The sequence below is a fragment of the Papio anubis genome, chromosome 5, assembly GCF_008728515.1.
Source record: "Papio anubis isolate 15944 chromosome 5, Panubis1.0, whole genome shotgun sequence".
In the NCBI taxonomy this organism is placed as follows: Eukaryota; Metazoa; Chordata; class Mammalia; order Primates; family Cercopithecidae; genus Papio; species Papio anubis.
This window is the reverse complement of record NC_044980.1, coordinates 74,643,384-74,657,831: the sequence shown is the minus strand read 5'-3', so window position 1 is coordinate 74,657,831 and position 14,448 is coordinate 74,643,384. Positions and strand designations below refer to the sequence as shown.

The window sequence follows — 14,448 nt, the reverse complement described above, 5'->3', positions numbered from 1 at the left end:
AAGTACACTGTAAAGACATCTTAATGCCTTACTTGAGTAGGGTCATTTGTTAATGCACAGCCCAATCTAAGAGTCTTGTACTAAACTCTTATGGTACGCACTGACTGTCTTTAAATGGATACTGAAGAGCAAAGGCAGGCAGCCCTGGTTATACACAAGAACCACTTGGAGCTTACAAAAAAAAATGCGGGTACCTGGGTCCATCCCCAAGGTTTCTGATCCAGTTAGTATATAAACAAACAAACAAACAAACAAAAACCAACAACAATGAAAATAAAGGCAATTCTAATGTGCCATGATTGAGAAACATAGTTAAGAGAGTCCCAACACCAGTGCAAGGATAATATCTACTTTGTTTTTGGATACTAGGACAAAGCCCACCCTTAGTTCGTTTTTCCAGGAGCAGGCAGGAGGGTGTCTGAGAAGCTGCCAGAGCTCTCTGAGAACTGACAGCATTCTCTGAGCAGCACCTTTATAGGGAGTATTCTATGAGTGACGGAGCCTTGAGATACTAAAAATTTTCTGGGTTAAAGCCAATGGAAGTAGATAATTGAACAACAAATTACATAATGCTAACCTTGAAGTTGAGTCTGTAAACTGTGGCAACCTTATATACATTTGAGCATTTTGAGAAAAAGTTTATTAAGAGAGGCTGACTGGCTCAGCTTTGTTTCAATCACCCAATCATTGCAGGTCACTAGAAACAAAAAGGAGAGTATGAATGCCATATCCCAACCACCCAATCACTGTAGGTCATTAGAAACAGAGAGGAGAATTCTTAAGTTAGAAATGGCAAATTACATCTCTTGGAAATTAATCTACTTAAGCCAATGTATTTTTTCCCCCACTTCCCCTCCTCATTTCCTTTATTGGCTTAATTTTTGTCCTTTTAATAAAAGTGCTTTTTATACCTTTTTTTTTTTTTTAACGATAATGTTTGTCCTCTACTACTTTTAATCTTTTGCTATCACATTCTATGGCTTCTTCATTTAATCCTGTATCTTCTAGTCTTCTCATCTTTTTATACCTCCCTTTCCCCATGTTTTTTTCCTTTTCCTTAACACCAGTGTAGAAACTACGTCCTCTTCATTTTCCCGTCTTTATGTTTGGTTGCCAACCCCATTTTTGATTCTCGACCTCTCATTTTTGCTAACTGCCCTTCCTTAATCTTGTGTTGATGTTTTATTCCTGTCACTTCTGTCAATGCTCACACCCATTTCTTTCCTTTCCATCTATCTCTATACCTCCATATGCATTTTATGATCCTACTAAATGCTTAAAGCTGTATGTGTGTGGAAGAGAACTGTACTTTCCTCCACGCGAATCCTATTTCCCTCTCCTCCCATAGCTACTTCTTGTCTTTTCATCCTTTCCAGATGTCGCCCTGTCCCACCCCATCTGTCCCCTTCTTCCCCGTGTGAAGCCCATCTTCTTTCTAACCCCATTTGCACCCGTCTGATTTTACAAACATTTCAACAACATAAAGGATGCAAAGTTCTACTGGGAACCAGGTTGTGTGTGTTTCTGAAACTTTTGCGCGTTTACTGAAATGGGATTAGGGATTTGGATACAGAAACATTCTCGGGCAGCCTTTCAGCCCTGGCACAGCTTTGTACACCTTGGGGCGCCCTGGGGCCTATTCTAACGGGCAAGGACAGGGAAGTCTTTCAAGACCTTTTCTGGCCTTTTCCACTCCAGGGGTCAGGATGAATAGCCATCCCCGACCCAAACTGTTAAACCAGGCCGGGTGGGGAAGCCTGGGGCCCTCTTCTGCGGCAGATCTGGCGGGGTGTCTAGGGCGCCGCGGGGCTCCGTGCAAGGAGGGGTTAGGGCAGGGGCCGCTGCGGCCGCAGGAGTCACCGGGCCTCCTCGGGAGGTCCGCTCACCTCTTACAGAGGAGGCCGACCCCAGGCCGGGTGCTCCCCTGAGGCGTAGGGTGCGGCCCCGGGCGCCGCCACCGCAGCGGCGCCGAGGGCCGGAGGTGCAGTCCTTCCCCAGGAGAGAAGGCGAGTCGCTACCGGCCGCTCAGTCAGAAGGTCGAGGGAATAGCGCGGGTGTCCCTCGCCAGCCGGCCCTCTGGGAACAAGGCGGGGGCGACAACCCAGGGGGTAGGGCTGAGGACGGCAGAAATCAATCGTGGGTACCGGCGCGGGGTCACGCATAGGAGAGAAGCGGGAGAGGGGCTGATGGGGGCCCCAGGGCGGCTGGGGCCGTGGCTCTGTCTGTAGACTCGGCGGGCGCCCCGAAGTCTGGGGCCGCCACGGCTCCAGCTCCGCCGGCTCCGGCCGGAGACTCCAGGCCGCAGTTTCTCCTCCTCCCGGCGCCTTCTCTCCAGTGAGGAGCCGAGCGCGGGCGGCGCGGGGGGAGGGGTGGCGGCAGAGAGAACAGCCAGTTGTTTAAAATCCTTCTAGAGCAGTTTCTAATTCCCCCCTTGCGCCCGGGTTCGGAGGGGGGAGGGGGGAAGGAGAGCGGGTGGAGGGAGGAGAGCAGAGAGGGAAGGAGGGAGGGAGGGAGCCGGGGAGGGAGGGAAGGAGGGAGGAGACTGCCGCTGAGGCTGTAGCCGCCACCGCGCGCTTCGGAAGGCCGGAGGGAGGGGGAGGCCTGTCAGTCTCGCGCGTTGCCTGGGCGAAGGGGGCGGAGCTTTGGCGTGGGGCGGCCAATAGTGGGGGTGGCTGCGTGGGTCGCCATGGGGACGGGGCTGTTCCCGGGGAGGCTGTGATGGGTTGACAGGTGCGTGACAGTGGGAGCTGCTCTCGGCACAAGCATGTACGGCAAAGGCAAGAGTAACAGCAGCGCCGTCCCGTCCGACAGCCAGGCCCGGGAGAAGTAAGTGTCTCCGCTTCTCACCCACCTCCGCCTTCACACGCGCGCACACTCACGCACGCACTCGCACACTCTGGGAGACACAGACACTCTCCGCCCGGGGAGCGCCGGGGGTGGGCTGGCAGGGGGAGGGGTGCCGCGATGGGGGCGTGTGGTGCGGGGAGCGGCGCTTTCCCTGGAGGTGCGGGCGCGGGGCGGGCGGCCGCAGGGGGCTGTCGGCGGGAGGGAGCGGGTGTGTTGAGGGGCGGCGGTGGTGCTGGTGGCGAGGATGGAAACTTGTTTGGGTGATTGAGGGAAATAACCCGCGGGTTCACCTTCCAAAGTAACTTTAGAGCTGGGGTCCGGGGCTCCGGGGAGCCGCCGGGGGTGGCGGGAGGGAAGGGTGGAATGGAAGGAATGGAATGGAGGGAAGGTGGAATGGAGTGGTGGAAGGGTGAGCGGTGCCGAGCGGGCCCGCGGGGCGCGGAGACGCGCGCGGGGCTCGGAGGGCGTGGGCTGGGTGGGCGTCCGGGCTTTCCTGGGCAGCTACTGACTCGGCGCCCGCAGTCCCTCGCGCGGCGCGGGGCTGGGGCTGGGGCTGGGCCTGGGGCGGGGGCGGGTGGGCGCCGGAGACGCCGCAGAAGTTTGGGAGTCGGAGAGGGACGAATTCTCTGGAGCTGGGCAGGCTGGATGAGGAGCCGGATCCGCTGGAGGGGGCTGGCGTTTCTGCCTCTCGCAGCAGACCCAACTCCGCGGCGGCGGCTGGCGAACTTTTTTTTGAGGCTGGCAGCCCCCGAGCGGAGGGCGGACTGGCGGGCGGTGGTCGGGGGCGCGCGGAGGGGAGTTGTCGGAGCCGCCGGGGCGCCGGAGGAGGGCAGCTGCGGCGGGGAGGGGCAGTGGTCCGAAAAGGGGTTTGTGGGAGGGGAGAAGCGTTCAGGTGGGAAGGAGCCGCTTGGTTACAGTTGTGGGGAGATACAGGTGTTAACTTCGGTGGGAGCCCAAGAGGCGGCTGGCGAGAACAGAGCCCCTCCCGGCCCGGGATACCACTGTCACGGCACACTGCAAAGCAGAGCGGTTTGCTGCTATTCTTGTGCACTTGTAACGGTGATTTGGTTGTTACTAAAAATGAGAACGAATAGTGACTGTGACCACTGAGGAAGAACCCCCCTCCTTTTTATTTTTTTTAATTTTTTAAAACTGTGCAACAGATCAGTGATTCCCAGTAAGCACTTAAACTCTGAGGGTCAGGGTTATCCTTATCATTGAACACACCCGTCTTTCTGAGGGGGTTCAGACCAGAGAAAAAGTCTGAGAGCATCTCTGAAAGGTACTTTGGTTACCTTGCGCACAGAAATAGCTGCGTAAATAAAAACCGAATGCGCAGGCGACTGAGTTTCCCTCCTTGCTTTAGGCAGTCAGTCTCCCCCTGAAAGTTTCGTGTGCCCTGGGGATGGGAGCATTTCCTAATCTTTGTGTTGGCAGCAACACACTCAATTCCCATAGGATTTAGAGGTATCAGGCCTTGATGTAGCAAAGCAAAACAAAACAAAAAATTAGAGAGGCTGGTTTGTTTTTTTCCCAAGAGATATTTTCTGAGCTGCATTCAGGATTTTGTTGCTGTGACAAGGAATGTATAAAAAACATAAGAGTTATAGCCTGGTTAAGAAACGGCAGTTAACTAGAATTGAAGTTTTGAAATGCTGTCTCATTTGTGTGCATTAATCATTTTGTTATAATGTGCCTGATAAAAACATCTGAAGGAGGGTGTTTTAATGATTACAGAATATTTGAATTTCACATTAGTCAGAGTGAAGGAATGGAAATGTATTGAGGCATAATCTTATTTTGGGGGTGACTGAATTTGAGAATCAAAGTAATTTTAGATTTTAGGTGAACTCCCAGGAAGGGGTGAACTTTAGCTGAATCCCACTCAGTATCCTGATGACTGTTTATTATTTTTTTTTATTTTTAGTTTTTTTAGTTTCTCAGATAATAACAAGGAAGTTGGAACTTGTATAACTGTGGTCCTTTCTAACTCTGATTCTGTGATTTCCCATCAGGAACACAAGTAATTGCCACTTTGCTGTCAAATCTACCAAACTGAACACCAAGTAAGATCTACTCTTGTGAGCAGATGAGGGTTCTGCTAGATGGTGCTATTTGATTTAAATATGTTTCTTCCATTCATTTCAGTTGGCAGCAGGAATTCTTGACTGGTTTGCCTTATGAACTAAATATAGGTGAAGAGGCCGCTTTTGGAGAATTGACAATGACTGTTCTGGGTTAATTGTCGTTGCATTAATTTCTAGGTGAATGTTGTTTGAATCTAAGACAAACATCGATGTAGGTTCTGTCTTATAGAATAAACTTAATTTCATTTTGGTGGGAGAGTTGATCTAATCTCTTGGTTTTTCTCTTTATGTTTACTTGGACTTTAATGGCACTATTCTGCAACAGTGTACTAACATCTGAAGGTAGGAATCTTGAAGTCATTAAAATGGATGTCACCAGATTTTTGTTCTTAATTTTTAAGGTAACAGATTTTAAAAGGTGAAGAATTCACCTTTAGTAAGCAAATTAGAACTGTTCTTATCTTGAAAATCACAGAAATAATTTTTTTCCGTAACAAATACGCATTTTAACAAAAACATTCTGCAAAAGGAGTCATTATTATAAATAATGGCATGCTTAGGAAATAAGCACATTGGTTTTATAATCTATCAAGCAATGTGTTTTCTAACATGAGTTCACAGTGAATAGTTGACAAGTGCTTACCTGTATTAGATCTTTGTTTTGTCTTTCATTAGGAAGTCACTATATGAAATACTTGAAGTGAATTCTTGGTTTGACATAATTCCTATAATTTCAGTATACAGTTCTGAACATAAAAATGACCAGGGTAAGATGAGTTACTTACTCTGTCATTTTAAGAAAAGCAGATCAAGTCTTAATTATAGAGGGAGTGATTGAAAACCGTTGGAGGGAGGTGGGATGTAGAAATTGTAATTCTGCTCTTGTTAAGTCATTTCTTCCTTTAGCAGGCTTTATAACACTAATCGCTGTTGTAATTAAATAACTATGGTTGGCTGTTAATGTCTAACTTTCCCTAAAATATAAGTTTCTTGAAGGTAGAATGATCTAATTTCTTATCTGAGGTATCTTGAACATTAAGGTGCCTTCTAATATCAAAAGCATCAATAATTGTTATTGAAGATGTTAGACTCAAAGGAATTTTTTCAATGACCTCCAAAATAAAGACTTGTAAGTTTGAGTTTCACATTCTCTAGCTTAGTTGTATTTCAGAAATACCCCTAAACAACAACACAACAAAAATAACTATTATATATATGCCATCCTGTGTGCCAGTCACTATGTTCAGTGTTTTATGTATATTTTTTTTCTAATTCTCCCAACAAATCTACAGGACAGGTGCTTTTATTTTTTCTCCATTAAAGAAATATGAAAACGAAGGCCCTAAATGGTTAAAGAACTCACGGAGGGATACCATGCTAGAAAATAGGAAAGCTGGGTTTCTAACACAGATTTCTCTAACTTTAGAACCTGTGGTTGAAGCTGAAAGATACATTTTTCAGTGTACCAGATTGTCTTCCTGAACTAGGGTAGGATGCTACAGATTTAGGGAACAGCATTACATAATCAGATGTAACAGACTTTAAAGATTTGATCAAATATGCAATCTTAACCACTGGTGCACCCTGATGCTTTGCAGATATGTGTATGGTGTGGGAGAAGGCACAGAAATTTTAGGAGTGAAAGTTGGAAGCCTAACATAATGAAGAAAACTTGTTTCTTCAGATTCTCCCCCCCAGGAATTTGGTTTGATTACTTGTTTTAAAGTTAAACATAATAGTTGTGAATAATTCCTATATGAAATGTTGCTAAACTTAAAGCCACCCAGTATGCCACACTGCAGAAAGAGTAACTGGCACCTGCAAATAGATGAGTAGTGATACTAATTTTTTTATTAAACTAATTTGATTCTTTATGTAATAGCACAGAAAGATGAATCTGCTAGAAAGCAAAGTTGGACATAGAAGATACACATAGTATGCGTCAACTTTTATTTAGTAAACTAGCCAGAAACTACAAGAAGCAAACTATCTAATCTTGAGCTCTGAAAAGTAACTTCAGCTTTAAAATTTTCAATCTTACTTGAATATACGAAGAAGCAAATACCATATGCTTATTTCAAAGTAGTTATAGTGTAATGAACATTTAAATGCCACTTCATATAAAAGAGTTTATAGGGATTAATATCTGCCAGCATCACCTTGTTCTCCCCTTCTACCATTAAAGTAATTAAAGCATTCCCCCATCATTAAGGTACCCACTGCAAAGAAAAATGACAAACCTTTCTTCCTTTCTGAAGGAATAAGGCGAGAAAAGTAATAGAGATCTTTTCAGAAACTTATTTGACAGCAACTGGCTCAATTCAGGATTTCCAAAACTAATGAAGGAGTATCTTATGGAAATGAAATTTTGTATAAAATATTAAATTGCCCCTCCCCCTTTCAGTCTCCAGGATGTTCCCCCAAAATACAAGTTGTTTAACTTGTATCCAAAATGTCATGTTAGCTTTTGATTGATCTTTCTCTGTTATTTTAGAAGTATCCAAAAAAAACCCCTATTTTTAAGGAAGGTATCTAAAGAAAGAATCTGTGTAAGATGTTCAGAGTTAAGTTTTAGTATTGTTTATCCAGAGATTAATTGTGATTCTTAGTAGTAGTAGTAATATTGTAATTTTTTTTCAGAACTGTGAAAGTAAAAAGTTGAAAGTTTTTAGTTTCATACTTTCAAAGCCGGTTTGCCACATAAAACCAATTTAGGATGCAGACAAAATCACTACATTTTAGTTGTTCTGCAGTAATAGACCAAATATGCCTTTCATCTTTAATCACTACTAGAATTATTTTGTTTTAAAATTAGAGCATACTGTGTGGGGCAGGGGCTGGAATACCCAGGTTGCAGTTTATTAATGTTTATTAATATTTCACCTCAGTAGTTGAGAGTTAAAAGAAAAATTTGGGGAAACAACAATTCAAATTTAGAATCTTCTTTCTTCCATAGAAATCGCAACCATTGCATTAATCTTGGGACACAGGATTAGGACAAAAGTACTGAGTTTGAAAGACATGGAACTACTGGGAATATGTAATTTAAAAATAGGAATTCAAAATTATTTTGGAACACATGAGGTTATTCTCTATTATTGTGTGTATGTTATTGCTTTGCCATTGGTATGGGAATTACAGATTATATATTTGCATGCTAGTGACGTGAGCCTCTGTAAACGTATGCTAAAATATTAATATTATTAAGAACTTACTGTTTCTGAAAGGGTGGACTTAAAATAGCATTGGAGCAATAGAATAAGATTCATTTGTTAATATCTGAAGCATTTGGAATATAAGTAATATTCCAATTTTAAATGTTATCAAACTGTGTGTGTATTTTACAAATGTAACATGTGTTCATGCAAGGTTTTGTTAACATGAGTGTATAACCTAGCATAACTTGGACTGTGAGAGTTACTTGACTATTAGATTAAAACCCTATACATACTACAAAAGGTGATCTGAAGGGTGGTCCACCAAGATTAATGCCTTGCCTGTTTTCAGTAGTTAGAGAAATAGCAGAGGCTCTTTTACAAACTATATTTTATTCGTTGTGTGAGAACATTAAAAAACATGTGGAAATATGGACTACCCAGGGAAGAATGGAGTTTTTCCAGATAACTTTAACATTTCTGATTGGTCATAATTGGTAAACGGTAATTTTTGTCATGTAGGTTAATAGGAATTTTTGAAAAGTGGAAGTATTAATGTTTTTCTAATAATTATAGGACCAAAAATTCATCTGAACTCAAATCAGCCTGGGCAGTCTCAATGTAGTGGAGTAATTAATATTTATTGTTTTGTTCATTTTTTAAAGACAAACTTCAGTCGGTGTCACTTCTTTAGAAATGACAAAACTACTCTCATCTTTTCCTTTAAGAATGTTAATTACATTTCATGTATGACCCTAAACAGCTTTCAGACAATAATGAGCCATTGTTAACATTTTAAATCACAGTTCAGCTAGAGTGAGCATAAACGAATGACTTGACAATCTCCTATTTTTGATCTTTTCTGTTAATTTTGCTTCATGGCTATAATGTCAAACAAGTAGTTCAGCACAGAAAAAAAATTGTAGAGGCTAAAATATAGACTTTTGGTTTTTTTTCTAGTTTTAAGTATTTTTGTAATTGTAGGTGTTAAAGAGTATGGTTGTAATTACAAATATAGCTTTAATTTTGAATTAGTTTTGAATCTACAGCATATTAAAATACTGATGAAATATTTGTAAAGGCAAGAATAATAGATGAAAATATATGTGGCTCTGTCCATGTAAGGTGGAGAGGAATTGATGCCAGAAAAAGGCTCTTACCTGAAATTAATATGATTTATTTTAGTGATCTGATATTTGCCTGATTCTCCTTTTATTTATCTATTTTAGATAAGAAAAAACCAAGAGCTGCTTTATTAATGGAAGAAATCTAAGTAAATATTCTATTAAAAATGATCTCATTTTAAATAGGATTAAAGTGAGTATTTTCTGTAAAATAACAAAGTCCTAAATAGTATATAAAGAGTTTGTGGAGTTTTATCATAGAAAATTATTGCTTAATAGCAACATTAACAGCAGTGCTATCATTTGAGTATCTTGTTTGTTTGGCACTTGTCTGCATTATCTCCTTTAATCCCCTCAAATCCAGTAGGCTGTAGGTACTGTTTTCTCTTAATGTTGTAGAAGACATAGAGGCTTGAGTTTATTAGGCTTTTGGCTTCACGTATCAAAACAGGAGACAGAAAACAGCTTAATTGATCAGGTTTAAAAGTAAATCTCACATAACAGGATGTCTAGAAGTGGTAGTGTAAGAGTTGATTCATTGAGTCAAGAACATCAGGGTTCAGGATCGGGTTCTCTGCCATCCTCATGGTCTTCCTCTCAAGAATGTAGCAGGCTGCCTCAGGTTCCCAGCATCACTCCCTTGCACACTCAAGTGTAAAGGCAGGAGGAAGGACAGGGTTTTTCTTTCTTTGTGTCTCATCAATCAGGGAGGAAAACTTGTTATTGAAGTTGCTTAGGAGACATCTTCTTATCCCTTATTAGAGAGAACTACAAAATTTCTTCCCCTAAACAAATTATGCTAGATGTAATGGGATTACCATAATTGGCTCACGTGAACTACCTAAACAAAACTTGGGATCTTTAGCAAGGAAGATGTATTTTGAGGCTATAGGGAGAATAAAATGAATCCCTGCTTTCGTGAGACTTTCAAGTTTGAAGGAGAAATATATAATAATAAGCAAATAAATGTACTAGGCAACTTCAAATAGTCATATATACTATAATAAAATAGTGTGATGTAGTGTAGAGAATGATTGGGAGGCTGTGTTAGATTGGGTACTCAGGGGAAGGTTCTTGGAGGAGAGGACATTTAAGCGGAGAACTGAGTAATTTTGAAAGAACCAGCCATAGAAAGACCAGGTTACAGTGTATCAGGCGTGTCTAAACTATTGAGGAAACTTCTCAGCATCAACATAATTGCTCAAGGATATGTTAAATGTGAGTGAAAATTGGGATGAAGAAGCTATACTTCCCTGGTTTTGTTTTGAAAATGGAGGAATTGGGTGTTGGGTTCAGTTTACCTGATCTTCCTAGATAATAGGGTTGATGTCTTTTATCTTTCAAACCCTAAGGATAAACTTGTTCTAAAGGACAGTGGGGCTTTTATAATGATGATGATAGAAATGACTAAGATTTATTGAACACTTACAGCCTACTGGGTTAACAGAGGTTGGTACAATTGGCATTATTTTTCCTAAACCTTCTAGATTAGATTGGATACCCTCATAGCAGACTCTTTCTTATTTCTTTTTTACATTTATTATAAATAACGAATTATTTGTATTATTATTATTTTTTTGAGGCAGAGTTTTGCTCTTTTGCCCAGGCTGGAGTGAAGTGGCGCAATCCTGGCTCACTGCAACTTCCACCCACCCCCTGGGTTCAACGATTCTCCTACCTCAGCCTCCCTAGTAGCTGGGATTATAGGCATGCGCCACCACACTTGGCTAATTTTTGTATTTTTAGTAGAGAGGAAGTTTCACCATGTTGGCCAGGCTGGGCTCGAACTTCTGACCTCAGATAATCCACCTGCTTCGGCCTGCCAAAGTGCTAGGATTACAGGCGTGAGCCACCAAGCCTGGCCATTTGTGTGATGTTTAATGCCTCATCTTCCAGTTAGATTGGAAACTCCAGGAGGGCAAGGACCATGGTGTCTTCTTTACCATCATATCCCCACTGCTTAGCACAGTGGTTGCAAGGTTTGTGATTATGTATTTGTGGAATAAATGAATTAAGGATGTAATGAATTGGAAATGTGTTACAATAGTCTATCACCATATCTAGCTCATTTTCTCCCCAATACGCCTAGTATTTGGTGTAAAAATTAATTTCTAAAAAACATTTTTCTATAATATGGGCATTTAGTATTCTTTCTGTGAATTTCAGGACTATGGAATATTGTATTATGATGAAATGTGTGTATATTTTTAATGTGAATTTTTGACAGAATTTTTTTCATTTTCTTCATGTTAAATTTAATATAAATGAAATTGTACTTTATAATTTTCAAAATATTTTAATGTATAGTACTTTGTTTTACTTAAGTCACACTATAATCGTATGAGCTAGGTGGTATTTCCATTGACTAGTAATATTTATAAATGGAGATTGACTTATGCAGCTAGAGTCATACAGATAATATGTGGCAGACCTGAGCCATATTTAGAGTTTTTTGGTTCCAAGGTCAGTATTCCTTTCTTTATGCTACAGCTGCCTCTTTTATGATGAGAGATTCATATATATTTAAGAAGGTTTAAGTGTGGATTTGATTCAACAGAGAATCATAGATTAGATGATAGTTAAAAGTTTATGTCAGTACTTTCATTAAAGAAAAAATATTGTTATAGCGTGTTAAACACAATCTGTAAAATTATTTACCTCCAGAAGTGCCACATCATGACTAAACGCTGATTTTTGTTTGAAATCCTTATGCTTTTGTTACTTAAGTGGCTAGATACGGGACTTAGGATAGTTTTGGGTTTTGAATTTGTTAAGACAGACTAATTTTTATCAGTGAACTCTTTTTTATTCCTTTGCCATTTAGCTTCAATTTGGAGTGCTGGATTAGGGGTAGGGAAAGGTAAGGTTTTTTTCGCTTTTATACCTCTAACAAGGGAGGAAAAGTCTTTCAGTATGAATTGTTGAGAGAATGTTCTTTTTCTTTTTTAATGTGGTAAAATATATGTAACCTAAAATTTACCATTTTAACCATTTTTAGGTGTACAGTTCGGTGGCATTAAGTGCATTCACATTACGGTACAGCCATCGCCATTCTCCATCTCTAGAACTTTTTCATGTTTCTGGACTGAAACTCTGCACCCATTAAACAATCACTCCCCACTCTCGCCTTCTCTGTGCCCTTGACAACTACCATTCTATTTTCTGTCTCCAAGAATTTGACTAGTCAAGGTATCTCATATAAGTGGGATCATACAGTATTTGTCTTTTTGTGGCTGGCTGTTTTTGATAGCTTAATCCCTATAGCAACTTCGTAAAGTAGATATAATCCCCATTTTACATATGGAGAAACTGAGTCTCAGAGGTTGTGTATTTTGTCCAGGGCCACAGAATAAATTGTATAGTCTGGATTCAAACTCAGGTTTCTGACTGCACTGCCCATTTTAACTATTTTGACTCAGTATATTTCATCGCTTCACATGGGGGAGAAATTGTAATGAAAGTTGTGGGAGGTGGCCTGAAGGTGCTATGGGATTCCTGAAAAAAGGCATTGAATCTAGCCTAGGGCTGTGAGACTGTCAGGAAATATTTCTAAGAGGATGTTTATTGAGAGGGTAGCATTAGTCAACTTGGAAGATGGGGCAAGTAAAGGGTATTTTAGCCAGAGAGAGAAGCATGTACAGCAACACGAAGGCATTAAAAGGTATGATGGGAGGGGAATGTACATATTCACCATTTTTAGTTGGGGTGGGAGGCAATAGAGGTTAAGAAGTTAAGGGAAGATTAGAAGCATTTTATATCTGCTAGAAAGGGGGATAGAATTATAGGTACCAGAAGTGCCCCACAGATAGCTACAGATTCTTTGGCTGGTATCTGAGATTTAACAACATGGATGTAGGTGCTCACCAGAGAGGAAGATGCCAATTAGGAACTCAGGTTATAATTTCAGATAGAGCTGTTTCTCATTCTGTAACTAGAGGCAGAGTAATCTGGCATAAGTTACTTTAAACTTTGGAGTCAGGAATATGTGATATCTAGGAAAAAAGGATCCTATAATTATGAGTCTCTTTTGTTGTCTCTTCCAAGCAGCATATGGCCTGTTGGACTTTTTTGTTTTGTTTTTGGACAAGGGCACCTGGGAAACTCCATGTGATACAGGAGCAGTAGTACAGTCATATTGGTACTGTTACCTAGTCATTTCTGTAATACTGGCTATTAGAAAAAATAGAAATAATTTTTTTGTTTTATTTTTTTCACATCGTTATATGCTATTTGTCATTTATAATTGGATTACAATTATTTGATGATTATACATTATCAGTATATTTAAGCGGTAGCTATCCTGGGAAGCTATTAAGGTGTTTCAGTACTTTTTTTTTTTAACCCTGGATTAAACTTAGTGACTGATACTGTTATTCCTTCACTTAGCAATATTGTAATGGAAAAACTTGAGTGATTTTCTTGCTATCAGATATATTACACATACATATACACACATGTGTATGTGTGTATGTCTTGATAGTAGTTTTCAGGTAGGTGTTCATCTTGGGAATGACTTAGTAATTAATTTTGAATTCAGATTTTACTGAGTCAATTATGTAAGTAAGTGAGTTGGACTTACGAATTCAGTGCCAGAAAGATTAGGGTATAGGCAAGTTTTTACTGAATTATTAAAGGTTGTTGATGCTTTTCTATAAGATAGGAGTATAATCGACAAGAGTGATCATTGACAAGATAACATAGAAAGTACTGGCAAAAATGCTGCTGGCTGACAAAATGCTCTTGGGTTTGTATTAGGTCCCCAGTAGAATAGCAGAATGGCTCCCTTGAAGGGTTAATTGTATAGAATCATATAGAATTGTACAGAATAATAATTGTATAGAATAGCCTAAGAAAAGACAGCTTCTTAAAAGGCTGGATTTTGCCAAAATAGCATTTAAAATGTTTTTAAAACTTGTTAACTATTTTATACTGTAAATGTATATATATATTTTATGAGATGGGAATCATATTTATTCTGCTATCTCCCTACTCCGTTATTCATTAAAAAAATGTTAACCGTCTGTTACATGTCAGCCTCTGTTGAGCCTTCCTGAGTTAGATCTTAATAACCTGGCAATCTGCCCATCAGGAACTCCCCATTCAGAGGGGCCTCACTATCAGCCACTACCACACTGGGTAGCAAGCACTATAATGGGTATGCTGAAGGTGCTATGGGATTCCTGAAAAAAGGCATTGAATCTAGCCTAGGGCTGTGAAACTGTCAGGAAATATTTC

General features: G+C 40.7%; 1 protein-coding gene across 11 annotated transcripts in view; it reads left to right on the top strand.

Annotated features, from left to right (window-relative positions):
- The first annotated feature begins 2,552 nt into the window (after nucleotides 1-2,552).
- SSBP2 (single stranded DNA binding protein 2) overlaps nucleotides 2,553-14,448 on the top strand; it is a 324,484-nt gene continuing 312,588 nt past the window's right edge. For 4 of the 11 annotated variants that reach the window (XR_002522615.2, XM_021939513.2, XM_009208712.4 and 1 more), the window contains exon 1: nucleotides 2,639-2,826. Coding sequence is in view for 10 of the 11 variants with exons in the window: in XM_021939513.2 (XP_021795205.1) it covers nucleotides 2,765-2,826 (62 nt within the window). In the remaining variant the exon portion in view is untranslated. Of the gene's footprint in view, nucleotides 2,827-14,448 lie in introns of all 11 variants that reach the window. The other 7 variants (XM_003899887.4, XM_003899883.5, XM_003899886.4 and 4 more) reach the window with 5 other exon arrangements.